This window comes from Schistocerca cancellata, chromosome 9, assembly GCF_023864275.1.
Source record: "Schistocerca cancellata isolate TAMUIC-IGC-003103 chromosome 9, iqSchCanc2.1, whole genome shotgun sequence".
Taxonomy (NCBI): Eukaryota; Metazoa; Arthropoda; class Insecta; order Orthoptera; family Acrididae; genus Schistocerca; species Schistocerca cancellata.
This window is the reverse complement of record NC_064634.1, coordinates 313,925,660-313,946,617: the sequence shown is the minus strand read 5'-3', so window position 1 is coordinate 313,946,617 and position 20,958 is coordinate 313,925,660. Positions and strand designations below refer to the sequence as shown.

General features: G+C 38.2%; 1 protein-coding gene across 1 annotated transcript in view; it reads right to left on the bottom strand.

The window, feature by feature from the left end:
- Positions 1 to 20,958, bottom strand: part of LOC126100749 (beta-ureidopropionase) — a 165,725-nt gene that overhangs the window by 89,697 nt on the left and 55,070 nt on the right. The window contains exon 2 of the mRNA XM_049911371.1: positions 4,763 to 4,867. Within this exon, the coding sequence (XP_049767328.1) occupies positions 4,763 to 4,867 (105 nt within the window). The remainder of the gene's footprint in view (positions 1 to 4,762; positions 4,868 to 20,958) is intronic.

Below are 20,958 nucleotides of genomic sequence, written 5' to 3'. Positions count from 1 at the left end.
ACCATGCGTCAATTCGCTGCAGATCCTCCTGCATTTCAGAACAATTTTCCATTGTTACAACCTCTCGATATACCACAGCATCATCCACAAAAAGCCTCAGTGAACTTCCGATGTCATCCACTTGATACTGCAAAACAAAAACCCTCTTCCTCTTTGATGTTAGCCACAACCACTGAATTTCTGGTTCCTGAGTTCTTGTTAGGTAACATAACTCCGCAGTTAGTCCTTTTGTGACCGGGCTTTCTGCAATGATGCCAAGTAAAGTTGAATGAGTTCCATGAAGTTCCTCGTTGATTTCTTGTTTTACTGGCATCTGACGAAATTTTTTCTGATACCGTTGAGTCTGAAAAGCTGTAGGAGCCACTGTATCTCCATTTCTGTTTTTCCTGATGGCTCCCTTCCGCTTCAACTATTCATTCAGTAGCCTATTTTTCATGAAGTTCAGTGTCAAGTCTTTCACTGAGGGCATTTTGGTTGTAGTGACCACTACATTGTATTCGGCAGGCATCATTAAAAGTAGATGGCATATGATGTCAGCTTCGTTGACAGTAGCTCCAGTCGAATGTAATCAGTTTATCAAATTTAAGAAAGTGTTTAGCAAGCATATCATTTGTTCCATTAAATTTTATAGTTAACAATTGTTTTCTCAACAGAACTTGACTAACAATTCCTTTTCTCTCAAATGCATTGCATCGGGATGTCCATAAATCGATATAGGTTACCTTATTTTTCACATATTCCAAGTGACTGTTAGCGTTGAGTTAAACACAATGAGACTTAAATTTCCAATCTTGTTTAGCCAATTCAGCCAGTCATGTTTCCTCTGTGATATGCTGCGTACCCGCTCTCCAGCCCCAAATTCCACCTTTGTAATAACTCGCTTGCACAAATGGTAAAAGGTCCAATTCCTCGAGAAGAGCTTCCATCCTGAGTTTCCAATTGTTGAAATTTGTTCCATAAAATAAAGGAATACAAAATTTTTCTATTTCAGTTGCCATCTTGAAAAAAATTTATGTGAGCATTCATTCGTGTCCAGGTGTTTTGTTACAAATTTTGTTTTACAACAAACCTGATAAATTTTTAGTTTCTCACCCTTAAATAACACTATCAAAGTATTAGAGACTGTCCTTAAATAACACTCACAAAATGTTAGAGACTATTATTAGTTGGTTTTATTAAATTGAAAAAAAAGAAAAAAAAAAGAAAAAGAAAAAAAAGAAAATACTGAAGACAACTGAGCACAGAATAATGACACCAGCAAAGCTTTTTATCTTTAAAGCTATTCTATGTAAAGCACAAATATAATAATTGAAATTGCACTCTCAACAATTTGACTATATTCCATTACCCTTGTTTTGCTGTTATCAATATTCCTTTTATAACATCATTTCAAGACAGTATCCATTCCGATCAACTAATCTCCCAAGTCATACGCCGTCTTGAGCATGCTTGACAAGTTTACATCATCGGCAAACCTCAAAGCTTTTATTTCATCTTCTTGAACTTAAATTACATTTCCAAATTTCTCCTCAGTTCCATTTACTGCTTGCTCAATGCAGGATTGAATAAAATCAGGAATATGTTACAGCTAAAATAGGTTTATTCAAAAATGTATTCAAAGTGTACCTCTTAAATATCACTTAGATATCTCAGAACAGAGAGTAATAAAAAATGACAAATAAAACACCTCTGTCACATCATCATATGTATTCACAATGAAATGCTTAGTACAGGGAAATCAGGTGTCCAATATCAGTGTTGCATAATCCTAATGTCTCACTGTTTTTCTGAGCTCAACATCTCACTCATTATGAGTGGTTCTTACTCAGTATTCATAGAGGCAGAAGGGAAGACACATAGATGTAACAAGAGTGAGGCAGTATGGTTGTGGTCCATAAGTAATTTGCCAATGTGTGTGGTGCGTGCAGTGATGAATGTTGAGAGACTTAATAGACAGTGCGTAATTATTTTTCATGTTATTAAGTTTACTTCTTCTAAGTATCTGCAAACATAAGAGAATTGAGAAATGTACACTACATATGAGACAAGTGCATTTATTAAGACACTGGCCTCATATGACGGAGGATGGAGGTTCATGCTAAGTCTAACCACCCTGATTTATGTTTTCTATGGTTTTTCTAAAAATGCCAGGACAGTTTCTTCAAAAAGGCCATGGCTGGCCCTTGACCACTCATCATTAGAAAAATGTATATATTCACAAGACTGTATGCATGTCTTATGTTCTTCCTTGAATGAAGCTGACAAAATGTGTACCATTGCAAAATGAACCTTGGACAAATAAATTTCTAATACAGATGCTACTAATGATAATTACCAACACTTACAGTGTACAGATCTGTAATCATTTCGACTATTTTCTCAATGCTAAGAGCTATGACATTATTTATCATTAACAGAAAATTTGTCAAATTTGGAAGCAATCAATAAAACACAAGCTTTCAAACGGTAAAATAAGTGACTGAGATATTGGGTATGTGAAAGATCCCATGGAAGCAGCATGCAAACACTATCACCTCATAGCACTCAGTACGCACTTTCCCACATCAACTGACTCTTTGCGAGACCGCTTGTAGCGAATAAAAGCTATCTGTGCAAAATACAGTCTGTTTATGTGCTGTTGTTACTGCCAGTGATGTACATGCTCATTTAAGTCAGAAGGCTGTTGGGGTCTTGACTGCAAGCATGTGAGTGCATATCGTGGTAAGATGTGTGTGCTTAACTGGACTATGGCTATTAGTATCAATCATCTGCTAACTTTCATGACCCCACAGCCCACTACTACTCATCCTGAACAAAATCCCTCACTATGTTAACTATTTTCTTACTGTCATTATAATAAGCAAAGGGTAGCAATGAGCAGGTGCCATCGGAGGATGGAAAAAATCCCTCGTGCAGTAAATGGGTGAAGCGAACAATAATAATGAGAGATAATCTGAGGAAACTGAAGAGTAATATACATTCTGAATCAAAGAACAATGCAACAGCTGTTACAGGGTAAGAACTGTGACTACAGGAATGATGAAGGGGGAGTATGATGCGTTGAAAAACAGACTCTACAGAAATAAAATTTCTAACAAGTTGGGTAAGGGTACAAGGTGAAGGGTCCACATTACTAGTAGTAGAATAACAGGTACCAACTCCGGTTACATTGTGCAGCAACTCTTGAACTGATAAGACAGTGTTAAGTGATACTAGTCTAACTTCTGCATTTTGCATGTTAGTTTACTCACTTAAAGGGCTCCCACAATCTTCAGTCCTGCGTAATGTGCATACACTATAGGCCAATGAAAGCCAATGAATGACAGCCAACCACTTCATTGGCCAAGATTTACTTAGTGTGTACGGGTGATAAATCAGATCCAATGAAGCAGTTGGCCTCGGTTGCAGTTCGGTCTGCTGGCGGTAACATCAATACATTGGTGGTTGGTTGACATTCAGACTCCTCTCCTAGTGTGGATGCAGGGCTGAATGTTCAGTGGCTCAGTAGCAATTTGTTGTGTCTCTAGAGCAGGTACGTATTTAAGTTTATCAGACAGCCACAAGTCACCCTCAGTATGTTTTATTGACCAGTTTTGGTCTTTAATTTAAAAAGAACATCATTAGAAGCTCTGTAGTTTACAGTTTAAAGTACAGTAGTTGGTTGTTAAATTAAAGAGCAAAACCATTCAATAAAACATACTGTGTGTGGCTTGTGGCTGTCCTTCAACAGTCACTGTTTCCCATACAGGCAATGCCTGCTCTCACTAAAGGCGTGTTTAAAATAATGGAATTGGAGAAATCACTAAAGCTGATAAGAGTTTTATTGTGAACAGCGTTGTTCATGGACCCCTACCAACTGTGATTATAAACAGAAGATGAAAGACTAGATGTTTGAAAGGAAATAACTTAGGTATTAATATGCACGGTGTGAAAAAGAAAATGGTATCTTTATTTACATCTTTTCACTGTGAATGACAAAGAGAAGAAAACTGGGAATAACTATTAACATTCTGCTGCAGGTACAGCTCTGCTAAAAGAGATGTTATCTTTGGAAATTTTAGGGCCAATATAGATCAGTAATAATTAAAAATCAGTAACTTTCATTTGGAAAGAACATTATGTAATAGTCCATAGTCCAACTCAGTTTTAATATAAACACTAATATTGTGTCACCACACTGTTCCCTATTTTTTAAAAGAGAGGCCATTCATCAGTGTTTCTTCTTCTTCTTCTTCCTATTATTATTATTATTATTATTATTATCATCAGCTTCTTGCAGTAAAATAAATACTGCACATGCAACAACTGCTAAACCTTCTTCCCTCAATAATATCAGTCAGTAAAATTGTAATTAAATGTTACTTTATAATAATAACAGGGCAGGAGCAATATCAGCAAGTTGTCAGAGCCAACCGCGATTCCACACAGCGAATCCCATAGCCTTCATTTGGTGTGGATGAGAAGCCAAACACCAATGCAACAGTGACCAATATTCAGCTGAATGTAGTTTCTATCATTCGGTGACCTTCACTGGCCTATTGTGGACATGCCTGCAGAAAACTATTTTGCTATCCCTTCGTATTTTTCTCTCTCACAACAGTAAGAGGATAGTGTTTTGTAAAACTCAGTATTCTAGGTTTACCTATGAAAGCGACCATTATTTCCATACAAACTTCAGCTCTTTTTGTAAAGTTAACAATTAACTTGTGAGTAATAAAATAAAACTTTCTCCCTTAACAGCCTGATCTGAAATAACACATACCTGGGATTTCGTAGTTGCTCTGGCTGTGCCTCAAATGTGTAACCCTTAATTTCAAAGTCATGGTTCTTAGCAAGCTCTTCTGCTGTTGATGGTATTTCCAGATTCCTATAAATAAATAGCTAAATAACTATACTGTCAACATCTTTAACAATACTTATCTGGAAGGCAATGCATATAAAATGTAATTAGTACATTAAATTGATGTATATGGCACATACTTAAAGAAAAGAGAATTGAACACAGCATGTTCACAATGAAATATTTTTTTAAGTTTCATGTTTTATATTAATATAGAGCATTGTATAAAAGAAGCAAGCTGACATGATCCACGTCTTACAATGCATACATCCCATACTCAAAGAAAATCTTTCGGAATGGGAAACAATTTGCAAAGGACATAGAAAAAGAAGTGGCAAGCACACTAGAAATCTTTGGCATCATTTTCCTTGTGCTATTGATAACCAGCATTCATTACATTATACATATGAGTTTAAAATGTTGTAGACAAACATCTAAATTAGCAGACAAGGTGCTGTATTGAAATCTTTTCTCTTCAGAATTGCAAAATGTGAGTTTTTATAAATTTATGAATTTAGTTGTCTAATGTGAACTATTTACATGGCTCTTCAGCTATTAATTTGACTGTACAGATGGTTTTGGGCTTTGGCAGATATGCTTATCACGTTAGCAACCATCAGTGTTGTTACAACCTTTTACTAATATGTTAGATATTTTATGTACGCTAAGAATAAAAATGGAGCTAAAACTTGACCAAAACCAGAGTTCAGAGGTTGATACTACTTTAAAGTAACATATCAAAACAAAAGTTTTACCCACTGGAATAATTTGTAATATTATTTCCAAAATAAAATAATTTTTTTTTAATTCCCATTTTGACTTTGGTTAATGGTTTCTGACAGAGTGAGTTACTTCTTGAACAAATTTCAAAATTTATAAATACTGGTGTCTAATCTCTGATTCTGAAGGACTGAAAATACATAAATGAAACTGTTTCAGAGAATAGCTGAATATTTGAGTCTAGCTAACTTGAGCTTTGCACAGCACAGTACGACAGCCTTTCCCTTAATTAAGACCAAAACTTTAACACTGAAAAATGATTATGCTCAACAGCCTTATTAAAAATGAGGGTTACAAATGCACAGAAATTTTACAATACTGCCAAATAGCAGTACACATCAGGACAGTCATCAAAAATTCATCCCAGAAGGATGTTAGTTATTTATTTATTTGCATGGTTCATGGATCATAACTGTGAACTCTCACTATGATGTGGAATAATCCTGTCATCTTACAAGTATAGTACAATTGCTCAGCACAAAATATTGGTTCAGAATTCATGTAAGCAGTGTGCATGTTGTCATAACTACAAATAAGGAAATTCTTCTACAATTGTTAAATTCTGCGCTCATGTTCTCTTCACATATGGGCCACAGCTGTTGCGTTGTCATTCTGGAGAGGGGTCAGTCAGTGAGCAATTGGCTGACCTCTTCTCACAGCCCTCTCTGCTCTATCATTCCCTACTGGCATGCCAGCACTTGACTTTTCTCCGTAACGACAATCATAGTACTACGGATTCAGAAATTCTTCTACGGAGTGAAGATTTGCCAAGCAATTTTGTGTTTGAAGTTGATTTTATTATCCATTAAATTCTGCATACCACTGTGTGGGCGAACAAAGATTTTTACAGCTGAATACCTCACCCTGTCACGGTACAGCTGAGTGATGGATAGTGTAAATCATTTCTCCTTCTAGAATTACATTTATGAACATTACTGTTGTTTTCAAACTGTGATTGGTTGTTAAAAAAATTTTCAAATGTGTGTGAATGCCTAAGGTACCAAACTGCTGAGGTCATCGGTGCCTAGACTTACACACTACTTAAACTAACTTATGCTAAGAACAGCTCACACACCCAAGCCTGAGGGAATACTCAAACATCCGGCAGGAGGGGCCGCACAATCCGTGACATGGCACCTCTAACTGTGCAGCCACTCCGCATGGCACGATTGGTTGTTGATAATAAACTTCAGAAGAGAGTAAATGCACTGTAAGGTTTGTTGTCACTATGCTCAACTGTTTAAACAGCTGTCTACAATGTTCTAGAGTGGACATCACACAATATCCTTATTACATTCTTCTGTGTGACACTTTTTTTTGTTTATGATGACTTATTACAAAAGTCTGTCCTGCCCCCATATCTCTCTTCAACCTTAACTCTCTTATCTGAACAACATTGTAGAAAAATTGATTCCCTTCAGTCCAAAATACTTTCTGTCCCACTCTATCATTCATCCAATTTCTTTTCAGCAGCAGGAACCTGACTCTGGAATAATCTCCAGCACTATAATATTATTAGAGAACTGAATAATGATTATCATTGTCCCTGTACACACGTTACCCTTATACGTCCTTGTTTCCAACCAGATCTTCCTCATTTCCTATATTTGACTTAGCTGTGCAATTTCCTTAAATTGCATTTTCCAGAACTCATGATATCAGAAAACATCTATTTTGTACACCTTTCAATTATTTTTATAATTACCACTGTCATTATTGTTATTATTGTCATTATTACTACTACTACTGCTACCAGTACTACTGTTACTATTACTATTATCTCTAATAATAGCAGCAGCAGTAGCACAAGTACTGCTAGTATCAACTTTGTTATTTCATAGTCAGTATTTACTTCCTCACATTATCTCTCTAGACACTCAAATCATTTTAATACTACTTGTCATATTAAAATACTTATTTCTTAGGTAACTCTGATGTCAAAAAAAGTACTGTTTGCATAAAACCTGGTCTAATGTAAGACAGGGCCTGATGACCTTAATCAGATCAACTTAAATGAATAAGCAGATAATGAGATCAAGAGCAGATCTAATATTGCTCCCTATGACACACTTGTAGTCATTATTCATCACTGTGAATATGCTCTTTCATTGGGTATACACCTTGAGTTTCTTACTGAAACACTCTGGACTGCTTTAGTCAGGTAGGATGAAAACCAGTTACCAGCAAGATCTCTGACACAATTCTATTTAACTTCTCACAATTTCTTCAACTTGAGCTGCACAATCAAATGTTTTTGACAAGTCAGAAACTATACCAGTTGGCAATATTTTTGTTAGATGTGGGTGGATTTAAAACTGTTGGGTACTAGACAGCATGGTCATCAATGCCCTTTCTCATGATCGTGGAAGTGCATGAGTATTCACTCTTGCTAAAATGAAAAGTGAAGGCCATAGAAATACAGTCACAGTCCTAAAAAATTTCACATGCAATCTTCATTATATTTATTCACACAGTTGTTTAATGTTAACAGTACTAACAAAACAACAAATGACATAAAGAGAGCTGATTGACTGCTGAAGCAATAGGATGAGCCAGCTACCCAGAAACAGATTAAAACCTTTGTCCACTTAAATTGGGTTGGAGTCATGATGCCACACAAAAGTCAACAATTTTCTTTCTATTGTCTCATCATCGTCTTAAAATTGAAAGCAGGCTAAGTCCTTTGGCAGACTAAAAGCTTGTCTCCTATCAGGCAATATTTTGTCTTCCAAGTTTTGTATTATCTGATTAGTGAATTGAAAAACAAGTTTTATGGAGAGGCCTCATATGAAATCCAAATTGAAATCGACTATGTATTTTATTTTAAGAGGGTGTAACGTAAATGGATAGATAAAAAGTCTGTGCATTCTCCTGCCACCACTTGGCAAGTAGATTTTTAATCTATGCAGTTACATTTCATTTTAAGAGTGTTGTGTTATAATCTTTAAATGCCTCATTTTTTTCAGGACCGTCAAAATGGAGGTAAGCACAAAGACAGCTCAGTAATTACTAATATTTGTCCTACTACATTTCTTCTAAAGGGGTCTTCAGCCTACCTGGAAATATGCCCTTTGATGGTGATGTGTTGTGTATGTGACTGAAAATGTGGCATATGTGTGAAAAACAGAATTGGATCTTATGGTCACCCAACAGTGAGGTAATCAGCAGAAACAGAATTTTAGTACAGTTCTTCAAATGGTATCACCTCCATGAGACTGTGATTTTGAGGAAGCTAATTACATTCTTAATTGCTTTGGAAGGGTATGGAGTGATAGCAATTTGTCTGTATATATGAGGTATTGCTTCTTGTATATATTCTATTACTTTATCCCTTGAACTGTCCATGCCAGTGATCTAAGCTACTTCAAAGAAGTAATTATTAAATACATTGCCTACCAGGATACTATCATGTATTATTTGGCTGTTTTCTTTAATAACAAAATTCTCCACTTCTTAACTGATTTCCTGAACTACTGCACATGCAGATTTAATTTTACTGTCTACATTATTGGTTTCAGACATTATATGCAGATTTTCTAATTTCTTAATCACTTTCCTTAATACTGTACAGTATTTCTTGTAATATTAACTCACCCCTACTACTCTATTTGTCCTGATGATTTCAAACAATTTGCTTTTTCTTAGAGTTGATATTTTGATTTCAATCCATGACTCTTTTGATGTCTTATTAGTACCATACCTTACTGTTTTCATGGGAGAGCAACTGTTAAAAACTGATATAGAACCATGTATACAAACATGAGATTTGGAACTGACATCTACAACATTCTTCCAGTCTGTCTCTTGCTAGGTTGAAGCTTAGTGTTACCTTTTTTTTAATTATTCTAGTTGTTTTCCATGATACCACTTCATCATAATCAGTGTCTAGTTGTGCGTCATGGTCAGAAGGGCCATTCACTATTGAATAAACATTTCTTTATTTATTTCTATTTATTTATTCTTCCGTAAACAAATTTCTTTGTATGCATGTCATCATTATACATACATATGTACATTATTTTGTCACATAAGATAATGAAATACAAGCTATATATAATAAATTCATAAAATATACAGGATGTTACAAAAAGGTGTGGCCAGACTTTCAGGAAACATTCCTCACACACAAAAAAAGAAAAGATGTTATGTGGACATGTGTCCGGAAATGCTTAATTTCCATGTTAGAGCTCATTTTAGTTTCTTCCACCTACGCTCAATGGAGCATCTTATCATGATTTCATACGGGATACTCTACCTGTGCCTTTACAAGTACGACAAAACATGTGGTTCATGCACGATGGAGCTCCTGCATATTTCAGTCGAAGTGTTTGTACGCTTCTCAACAACAGATTCGATGACCGATGGATTGGTAGAGGTGGACCAATTCCACGGCCTCCACGCTCTTCTGGCCTCAACCCTCTTGACTTTCATTTATGGGGGCATTTGAAAGCTCACGTCTATGCAACCCCGGTACCAAATGTAGAGACTCTTCGTGCTTGTATTGTGGACGGCTATGATACAATACGCCATTCTCCAAGTCTGCATCAGCGCATCAGGGATTCCATGTGATGGAGGGTGGATGTATGTATCCTTGCTAACGGAGGACATTTTGAACATTTCCTGTAACAAAGTGTTTGAAGTCACGCTGGTACGTTCTGTTGCTGTGTGTTTCCATTCCATGATTAATGTGATTTGAAGAGAAGTAATAAAATGAGCTCTAACATGGAAAGTAAGCGTTTCCGGACACATGTCCACATAACATATTTTCTTTCTTTGTATGGGAGGAATGTTTCCTGAAAGTTTGGCCATACCTTTTTGTAACACCCTGTATGTTGCTTCATCAGGAAAGAGGGAAGGAGAGGGAAAGACGAAAGGATGTGGGTTTTAAGGGAGGGGGTAAGGGATCCTTCCAATCCCGGGAGCAGAAAGACTTACCTTAGGGGGAAAAATGACAGGTATACACTCGCACACACACACACACACACACACACATATCCAACCGCACATATACAGACACAAGCAGACATATGTAAAGACAAAGAGTTTGGGCAGAGATGTCAGTCGAGGTGGCAGTACAGAGGCAAAGATGTTGTTGAATTACAGGTGAGGTATGAGTGGCGGCAACTTGAAATTACCGGAGGTTGAGGCCTGGTGGGCAATAGGAAGAGAGAATATATTGAAGGGTAAGTTCCCGTCTCCGGAATTCTGATAGGTTGGTGTTAGTGGGAAGTATCCAGATAACCCGGACGGTGTAACACTGTGCCAAGATGTGCTGACCATGCACCAAGGCATGTTTGGCCACAGGGTGATCCTCATTACCAACAAACACTGTCTGCCTGTGTCCATTCATGCGAATGGACAGTTTGTTGCTGGTTTGTTTCTCCACCCTTTAACGTGTTTTGGCGGCAACACAACCACCTAACCTTTGTGCACATCATTGTTTACCAACCCAAGTTCACCACAGGATCAACATAGCCCAGCTTTAACCCACACTTTTTCGACTTTTTTCACATCAGATCTCCAGTTGCTTTCTAGTTCACCTTTATCTCTCCCCATATATTTTTATTTTCATTTTCATTTCAGCCTCATATTACACTTTCCGCCTTCTAATACCATGTCACCCTCACAACATCCCCACAACGACACCATTAAGTTTTATTTACATTCCCTCCGCAAACATGCCTTCGCCCTAGCCAGATTACGCTCTCATATTTTGTTTACTCAGGCTTGTCTGACATTTGGCATTACCCCCAAAGGCCTCACACTTGAAGTTCCCATCTCTGGCTGTAGCCCTTCTTTCCATCAGTCCCTACACCAGTTCCAAACTGAACAATCCATAGCCCTCAACCACCTAATCCTTCACCTACACATCAACTCAGCCAATGAACACACCTGTCAACTCCTATCCTTAATAAAAGTCCTCAATCTTTCCTCTCCCACATCCACACCAGCTGTTCAGAGCATCCTCCTACAGGGCAACTGCAAAAAGAACAGCATGCCACCCTCCACCTCAAAAAACTATCCAATCTCCTGGTTTCCCACCTCCGGAAAGGCAACTCACTCACCCTCCACAACCTTTCCAGCAAACTTCAACCTCCTCTCATTGCACACAGACCCAGTCTCCCCCATCTACTCAATCTCCCACTTCCAGCTCCACTCCCCCCCAAAACCTCAAAATTCTAATCAACACAATGGAACCACAACACCCTAATTCAGTAGTTAACCTTTCCTCCAAACCTCACTCCCAATCCGAAACCTCTGTCCTATCCAAAGGCCTCACCTTCAGCCCTACTCCCAGATTCAACCAAACAGCCCTCGTCAAAGATTTACTGTCCTACACTCCTACTCTCTTCTGGAAACATCACTTTGCAATGAAGAAAAATTATCCTAATTCTACTCCTAATGATCCAATTCCCCAAGACAATATCCAAATTGAACCCTGCCTGGAACAGTTCCGTCCTCCGTCACAGTGGGACCCACCTCCTCTTCCTCAAAATCATCCTCTCCAAACCTTCCAGGAATTTCTCACTTCCAGCCTTGCCTCTCAATCCTTCTTGAAAAACCTTAATCCTACTGCCAAAATCACCACTGCTGAAGCCCAGGCTATCCGTGATCTGAAGGCTGACCGATCCATCGTCATTCTTCCGGCGTACAAGGGAACCACGACCGTGGTACTTGATCGTTGGGAGTATGTGGCTGAGGGACTGCGTCAGCTTTCAGACAACACTACATACAATGTTTGCCAAGGTAATCCCATTCCTGATGTCCAGGTGGAGCTTCAAGGAATCCTCAGAACCTTAGGCCCCCTTCAAAACCTTTCACCTTACTCCATCAACCTCCTGACCCTACCGACACCCCGCACCCCTACCTTCTACCTACTTCCTAAAATTCACAAACCCAATTATCCCGGCCGCCCCATTGTAGCTGGTTACCAAGCCCATACAGAACGTATCTCTGCCTACGTAGATCAACACCTTCAGCCCATTACATGCAGTCTCCCATCCTTCATCAAAGACACCAACCACTTTCTCAAACGCCTGGAATCCTTACCCAATCTGTTACCCCCAGAAACCATCCTTGTAACCCTTGATGCCACTTCCTTATACACAAATATTCTGCACATCCAGGGCCTCACTGCGATGGAGCACTTCCTTTCATGCTGATCATCTGCCACCCTACCTAAAACCTCTTTCCTCATTACCTTCATCCTGACTCACAACTTCTTCACTTTTGAAGGCCAGACATACCAACAATTAAAGGGAACAGCCATGGGTACCAGGAAGGCCCCCCTCGTACACCAACCTATTTATGGGTCGCTTAGAGGAAGCCTTCTTGGTTATCCAGGCCTGCCAACCCAAACTTTGGTACAGATTTATTGATGACATCTTCATGATCTGGACTCACAGTGAAGAAGAACTCCAGAATTTCCTCTCCAACCTCAACTCCTTTGGTTCCATCAGATTCACCTGGTCCAGCTCCAAATCCCATGCTACTTTCCTTGACGTTGACCTCCATCTGTCCAATGGCCAGCTTCACACATCTGTCCACATCAAACCCACCAACAAGCAACAGTACCTCCATTATGACAGCTACCAACCATTCCATATCAAACGGTCCCTTCCCTACAGTCTAGGTCTTTGTGGCAAATGAATCTGTTCCAGTCCTAAATCCCTGAACCATTACACCAACAACCTGAAAACAACTTTTGCATCCCGCAACCCCTCCCGACCTGGTACAGAAGCAAATAACCAGAGCCACTTCCTCATCCCCTGAAACCCAGAACCTCCCACAGAAGAACCCCAAAAGTGGCCCACTTGTGACAGGGTACTTTCTGGGACTGGATCAGACTCTGAATGTGGCTCTCCAGCAGGGATACAACTTCCTCAAATCCTGCCCTGAAATGAGATCCATCCTTCATGAAATCCTCCCCACTCCACCAAGTGTGTCTTTCCGCCATCCACCTAACCTTCGTAACCTCTAAGTTCATCCCTATGAAATCCCCAAACCACCTTCCCTACCCTCTGGCTCCTACCCTTGTAACCACCCCCGGTGTAAAACCTGTCCCATGCACCTTCCCACCACCACCTACTCCAGTCCTGTAACCCGGAAGGTGTACACGATTAAAGGCAGAGCCACGTGTGTTAGCACCCATGTGATTTACCAACTGACCTGGCTACACTGTGAAGCGTTCTATGTGGGAATGACCAGCAACAAACTGTCCATTCGCATGAATGGACACAGGCAGACAGTGTTTGTTGGTAATGAGGATCACCCTGTGGCCAAACATGCCTTGGTGCACGGCCAGCACATCTTGGCACAGTGTTACACCATCCGGGTTATCTGGATACTTCTCACTAACACCAACCTATCAGAACTCCGGAGATGGGAACTTGCCCTTCAATATATCCTCTTTTCCCGTTACCCACCAGGCCTCAACCTCCGCTAAATTCAAGTTGCAGCCGCTCATACCTCACCTGTCAGTCAATAACATCTTTGCCTCTGTACTTCCACCTCAACTGGCATCTCTGCCCAAACTCTTTGCCTTTACATATGTCTGCTTGTGTCTGTATATGTGAGGTTGGATATGTATGTGTGTGTGTGTGTGTGTGTGTGTGTGTGTGTGAGAGAGAGAGAGAGAGAGAGAGAGAGAGAGAGAGAGAGAGAGAGAGAGTGAGTGAGTGTGAGTGTATACCTGTCCTTCGCTCCTGGGATTGGAAGGACTTCTTACCCTCTCCCTTAAAACCCACATCCTTTCGTCTTTCCCTCTCCTTCCCTCTTTCCTGATGAAGCAACCGTGGGTTGCGAAAGCTTGAATTTTGTGTGTGTGTTTGTGTTTTTCTATCAACATACCATATATAATCTATTATTGAATTAAAATATAATAGAGGGAAACGTTCCATTTGGAAAAAATATATCTAAAAAGAAAGATGATGAGACTTACCAAACAAAAGCGCTGGCAGGTCGATAGACACACAAACAAACACAAACAAACACACAAAATTCTAGCTTTTGCAACCAACGGTTGCCTCGTCAAGAAAGAAGGAAGGAGAGGGAAAGACGAAAGGATTTGGGTTTTAAGGGAGAGGGTAAGGAGTCATTCCAATCCCGGGAGTGGAAAGACTTACCTTAGGGGGAAAAAAGGACAGGTATACACTCGCACACACACACATATCCATCCGCATATACACAGACACAAGCAGACATTTGTAAAGGCCTTTATGCGGATGGATATGTGTGTGTGTGCGAGTGTATACCTGTCCTTTTTTCCACCTAAGGTAAGTCTTTCCGCTCCCGGGATTGGAATGACTCCTTACCCTCTCCCTAAAAACCCAAATCCTTTTGTCTTTCCCTCTCCTTCCCTCTTTCCTGATGAGGCAACCGTTGGTTGCGAAAGCTAGAATTTTGTGTGTTTGTTTGTGTGTCTATCGACCTGCCAGCGCTTTTGTTTGGTAAGTCTCATCATCTTTCTTTTTAAATATATTATTATTGAATTACATTATGCAGAAGAACCTCCTTCCATCAAAAGAAATAGATCACAAGACAATCTAGAATGTCCACTTTATAATTGATTAACCTGACTATTTATGCTAATTTTATGCTGCATGAATTCTCTAATCGAGTAAAAACTATTTTTTAATAAATATTCTTTAAGGATTGCTTTAAATTTACAGAGTTCGTTTATATTTTTGGTTTCTTTTGGCACCTTGGTAAAACATAGTGGTTTGAGTTTTAGTTTTATTCATTCTGTCTAGGTACAAGCAATTACTGTTTCTGGTTTGGTTATCATGTATGCAGCTGTTTGCTGAATATTGCTCAATATTTTTGTGAATAAAAGCTGAAGTTTGCAAGGTATATTCACTTGGGATTGTCAGAATACCCCATTTTTTAAATAGCTCACTGCAGTGTGCTCTTTTGTGACTCTTGCTCATTATTCTGATAGCTCGTTTTTGCAATCTGAACACATATTTTACATTTTGGGCCTTTGCACCCCAGAATATTATGCTGTAGCTTATTATAGAATGTATGTGTGCAAAGCATCTCATTCTCTGGCATAAACTATTGCACACAGTGACTAATATTCGTAAGGCTGTGCTAATTTTTTTCCCAAGCATCCTAATATGTTCATCCCATTTTAATTGTTGATCAACATACATATCCAAAAATTTTGTGCTGGCTACACAATCTATGGTTTCATTTTGAACTTTAAATTCTGTCATATTCGGTTTTTTCTTTATATAGAAGTTTATGTTATTAGTCTTTTTCACATTAAGGCAGGGGCGGGCAGGAATCTTGCACGTGTGCGGTGCACTTGCACGCGTGCAGTTAACAGGTGTTCCGCGTGCACACAGGGGCAAGCTGGCCACCCGCTTACCTCCCCTCCCCACCATACCTTCTGTCCACTCCTTCCTCTGCAATGCGTTTTGTTTTTCTAGCTTGCTTTATTGAATGATGGAATAAGGTTATCAGGAGTGCTTGAAATAAATCATGGTTTGAAGGAGTACCTATTAACTACGATACGTTTTATTTAATTATCACAGGTGGAGTTTACAGTACGTTTAATATCTGGAACAAAATTTCTGCATACAGACAAACGCAAACAGTTATGTAAATTTTCATCACTTATGTTTGCTCTTAACCGAGGCTTATTAATGCAGCAAATAGTTTTCCCAGCTCTCACTATATTAAGCGCAATTTTATAGCTTGCACGTACCACTGGGCTATTATTGTTATCATCCTGAAAAACTGAAAACAGTGCTCCATAAAATGTTAAATCAGTTAGATGAGAGACATGACGAGAGAAAGTCGCAGATCTCTCGTGACAACGGCAACTAGGACAGATGCATCTAATATCGTCAGGTCGCTCTTCTTAAGCTCAGTCAATTTCCCCATCCGCTCAGAATCCGACAATAAATTGTACTCGTCCTTGTGAAATTTATTATAATGGCCTTCAATACTAAACTTCCGCTGACCACCGAGAATGCTGCCACATATTAAACATTTCGAATTTTCACGTTTTTGCACAAAGAAAAAATGATTCTTCCATTACTTTTTAAAAGATAGCAAATCTCTACGTCTCCGTTTCCTTGATTCACTCTGTATTTTCCGGTTCTTGAAATACAACGTTCACTACGTAGTGGTCGCTTCGCATCAACGTCCGCTGCTTGTACTACACTGCCGCAACCTGCCGGCTGTCGGCACTGCCCATTCGACGATTGCACGCGAGCAGCACACGTGCAGCGCTGTGCGCTCATGAGCCGCGTGCAACGTTTGCCCGCCCCTGCATTAAGGGTTACTTTGTTGTTATTTGACCAGTTGTGAACTGCCATAAGTGCCTTTTCAGCTTTTACATTTAACATTTCTGGTGTCCTGTCTGTAATTATTATATTGCTGTCATTAGCAAATAACAGCGTTTCACTTTGAATTACCCACTGCGGAAAGTCATTAATATAAATAAGAAATAGTACTGGGACTAACACACTCCCTTGAGGTACTCCAATGTTCAAATATTCTTCATCTGAAACATGTTTCACTAAATAATTTGAGCTACTTGAAATTTGAGATATCTGACATGCTCCACATCCTGGAGGACCTCCTCACTACGAAAGTAAATCTAATCTAATCGAATCCACCCTCTGCACTCTGTCCACAAGGTAAGATCTAAACCATTGCTTTACAACCCCCCTGATTCCTAGTGCTTCAAGTTTACTTAGTAGTATTTCATGGTCAACTGTATCAAATGCTTTACTGAGATCTAGGAAAATGCCTGTTACTTGTTCTCCTTTGTCTAGGGCTTCTAGACCCACTCTTGTAAATTTTTCTATAGCTGCTTCTGTTTCCTTTCCAGTTCTGAAACCAAACTGTTCTTTGCATAGGAGTTGGTATTTATTTAAGTAGTCCATAAATCTGTTTTTAATAATAGTTTCCATTATTTTTGAAAAAGCAGATAGCAATGAAACTGGTCTGTAATTCTCTATATTTTCTGTATCACCTTTTTTGTGTATGGGAAGAATTTTTGCTTGCTTTAGATAATTGGGGGAGCAATCTGATGAGAACGACTCATTGATAATGTCTGCTAAGGGTTCTTTTATGCTGCTAATGCAGTCTTTTAGTATACACATTGGAACTTCATCTAAACCTTTGGATGATTTACTCTTAAATTTATGTACAATGCTACTGATTTCCTCTCCATTGATGGGTAGCAGTAGCATTGTGTGAGATACATAGTTCTTTGCCATTGTGTGTTGTGTTTTAGGAAGCTTTTCTTGCAGTGTTGTTGCTATATTACTAAAGTAGTAGTTTGTAAAGTTTGCCGGGGCCTTAGGATTATCTATTAAACTACCTTTATTTCTAATTTTTATGTTCATTTGCTTTGATTTTGAGTTACCAGTTTCTTGTTTTACTATATTCCAAATGGCTCTGCTTTTATTGTTTGAGTTCTGTATGGTCTTTTCATTTTGGATTCTCTTTGCTTCATGCAACAGTTTTCTGTATGTCCTCTTGTACCTGAGAAAAAACTGTAAGAAGGCTGTGTCACTCTTATCATTTTTGATAGATTTCAGATACTTGAGTGTTTCAGAGGATTTTCTGATACCTTTTGTTACCCAAGTCTTCCTACTAGATCCCCCAACAGAATGTACTACTTTAGGAAATGTTTCTTCAAATTTTAACTGGAATATATTCATGAATTTGTTGAATTTTTCATTTACATGTGTTCCTGAATATACATACTTATGACAATGTCTGGCCAGTCATCTGTGTTGCAAATTCTCACATTTTTGATTTAGAAAAAACCCTTCTATTGCTAAGCACTGTTGCTTGTAACTTTGTAGATATTTTAAGTTTTGCACTTTGACCAAAGTGGTCTGATATCCCAAGGTTTTTAACAGTTACTTCACAGCATTTATGGTTAATATCTGTTAGAATATGGTCAATTATTGAAGATGAGTGTTTGGTTACTATTGCGGCATTTGTTACCTGTTGTGAGATACCATAACTGTACAAGATATTCAAGAACCTCGTGCTGACTTCACCCATTTTCAGCATATTGATATTTAAATCTCCACAAATAATAATATGTACTTTAGGATTACATATTCTGTCCAACACTTGTATTAATTTAGTGATTACATGTTCACCTTGCTTGATGAATCCTAAGCTAGAAACACATGCACAAGGCTTCAATATGATATATTACTTATACAGGCACTACTTTCTAGTAACAATAAAAACAAAAATTTATTCTGTATACAAAGTTATCTCCAAAAGTTGTTGTTGTTCAAAACATGTATTAAGAAGATCTGTTACATCTAAACTGTATTTCATTCTGCACTGCCATATTGCAGATAATCCCCTGGAGAGTTCATTATTGATGACACTTTGTGGCTGTTTCTCACAGCCAGGATTTCTCCACAGATTTCCTGAACTGTATCAAATCTTTACACCTTCAGCTGTAAAATAGAGAAGTCTGATGAGGGCTGTAAGCTGGTCAAAAACTCTGATGTAACACAGGTCATACCTAATTGCACAACAGCATGGTGCAGAGCTCACTTGCTCATACACCAGTTCTGAATTCTTCTGTCAGAAGTATTCCATACTTGAATTGCCTTAGAACTCAAAACACAACTCTTTTTAGTGTAGTTTACTAAGTTATATGTTGCACTGAAATTTGCACCATGTTATGTGTGCTAGACTTTTACACTCAGTTTTGCAAATAGGGTAGTACACTGATCATTTACATTTCTCTATGTAAGGTTGTCTTTTGACAATGTCATTGTTTCTAAAAATGGAAAATTCAGGATGAAATAACAACATGAATGTGGAGAGACTGAAGTGAACATTAAATCAGGAATACAGTCTCTACTGACACAAGAAGAAAAACAAGAATGGCATAAGAAGCTAGGTCATCCAGGCATGAGTTGAGCTTCAAAGATTAAGAGAATGCGTGGTGGAGTTCCTAGTAGTTCACACTCAACACAAAGATTATGTGAAGCTCATGTGAGAACTAAGCTAACAAGAAAGTCATTTTCTTCTGTGAGGGAAAGAGCAATAAGACCTCTTGCAATTATACATACGGTATCTGTCAAGAGATAGGATACTACATGACAGCATTAGATGATTTCATTCATTTTTATGTAACCTATTTGTTAAGATACAAGCCACAAGCTGCAAGATTGAAAAGAATATATATGTGTGAGAATGAGAAAATCATTTCAGTCTTAAAGAACCAAAAATATGGTGTGATAAAGATAGTTATGAGTTTACAAATTGATGTGATGGAGAAAGAATTGTATTAGACTATAGTATTCCTTATAGACCTCAACTCAATGGGAAAGCAGAGAGACCAAATCTGACAATCATGAACAAGGCAAGAGCTATGATATTCAATAGAAAACTGAAAATTTTTAGATCAAGAGTTTTCCTCAAAAATCTAGGCCACTTGAAGAAACTAGATGAAAGAAGTAATTCACACATTTTTGTTTGTTATGCTTCAAATGGCTACCGACTGTTTGATGCAGAAAGAAGAAACACTGTTGTCTCCAGAGATGTTGAATTTGAACAGAGAGTGACAAAGAAACTCTACAGAATAATTTTGTTATTAGTGAACTATCAAATGACGCTAACAAAGAAGTAAATGAAATTCAAAGCCAAGAAAATGAAAGAGAAGATAATCAATAAGAAAGAGCACACAGTGAATACACAAGAAACTTCAATCTCAGGGACAGAACCAATTCGAAAAAACTTTTAAAGTAAGACGATTATGAAAGAAGGGTGCTTATATATGAAGAATGCACTGACGATCTAGACAAAGAAAGTTAGTCGAAAGCAACAGAAGAAATCAAGAACAGAATGAAATATGCAAGTTCATCAATCAAGAAGAGAAAAAATAGAAAAGAGATCATGAGAAGCAAACAGATTTTTAAAGTCAAAGATGATAGCTGATATAAGCCACACTGGTTGTCAGAGACTGTAGATTTCAAGGAATTATTCAGTCCAGTAGTAGATAGAAGTTCACAAGGCTGTTGTTTGTTCTGGCAGCAGAGAAAAAATTCTACATGAGAATGTTTGATGTAAAAAATACCATTTCTCTATGGGAAACTGGATGAAGAGATATTTATGAAAGTACTTGGAGGATACAAGTAAGATGTCAAAATTTATGTTTTTAAGAAAGCTCTGTATGGACTTAGACAAGCTCCATCTACATGGACAAAAACTTTGACAGATTAAGTCAAATCAATGCATATCTAAAGATGTAACTGAAAAAATGTACATGAATGGAATCCTAATAAGAAAAGGCTTGGATAAAATTGAAAATATGCTGAAGAAACTTAAGAAGAATT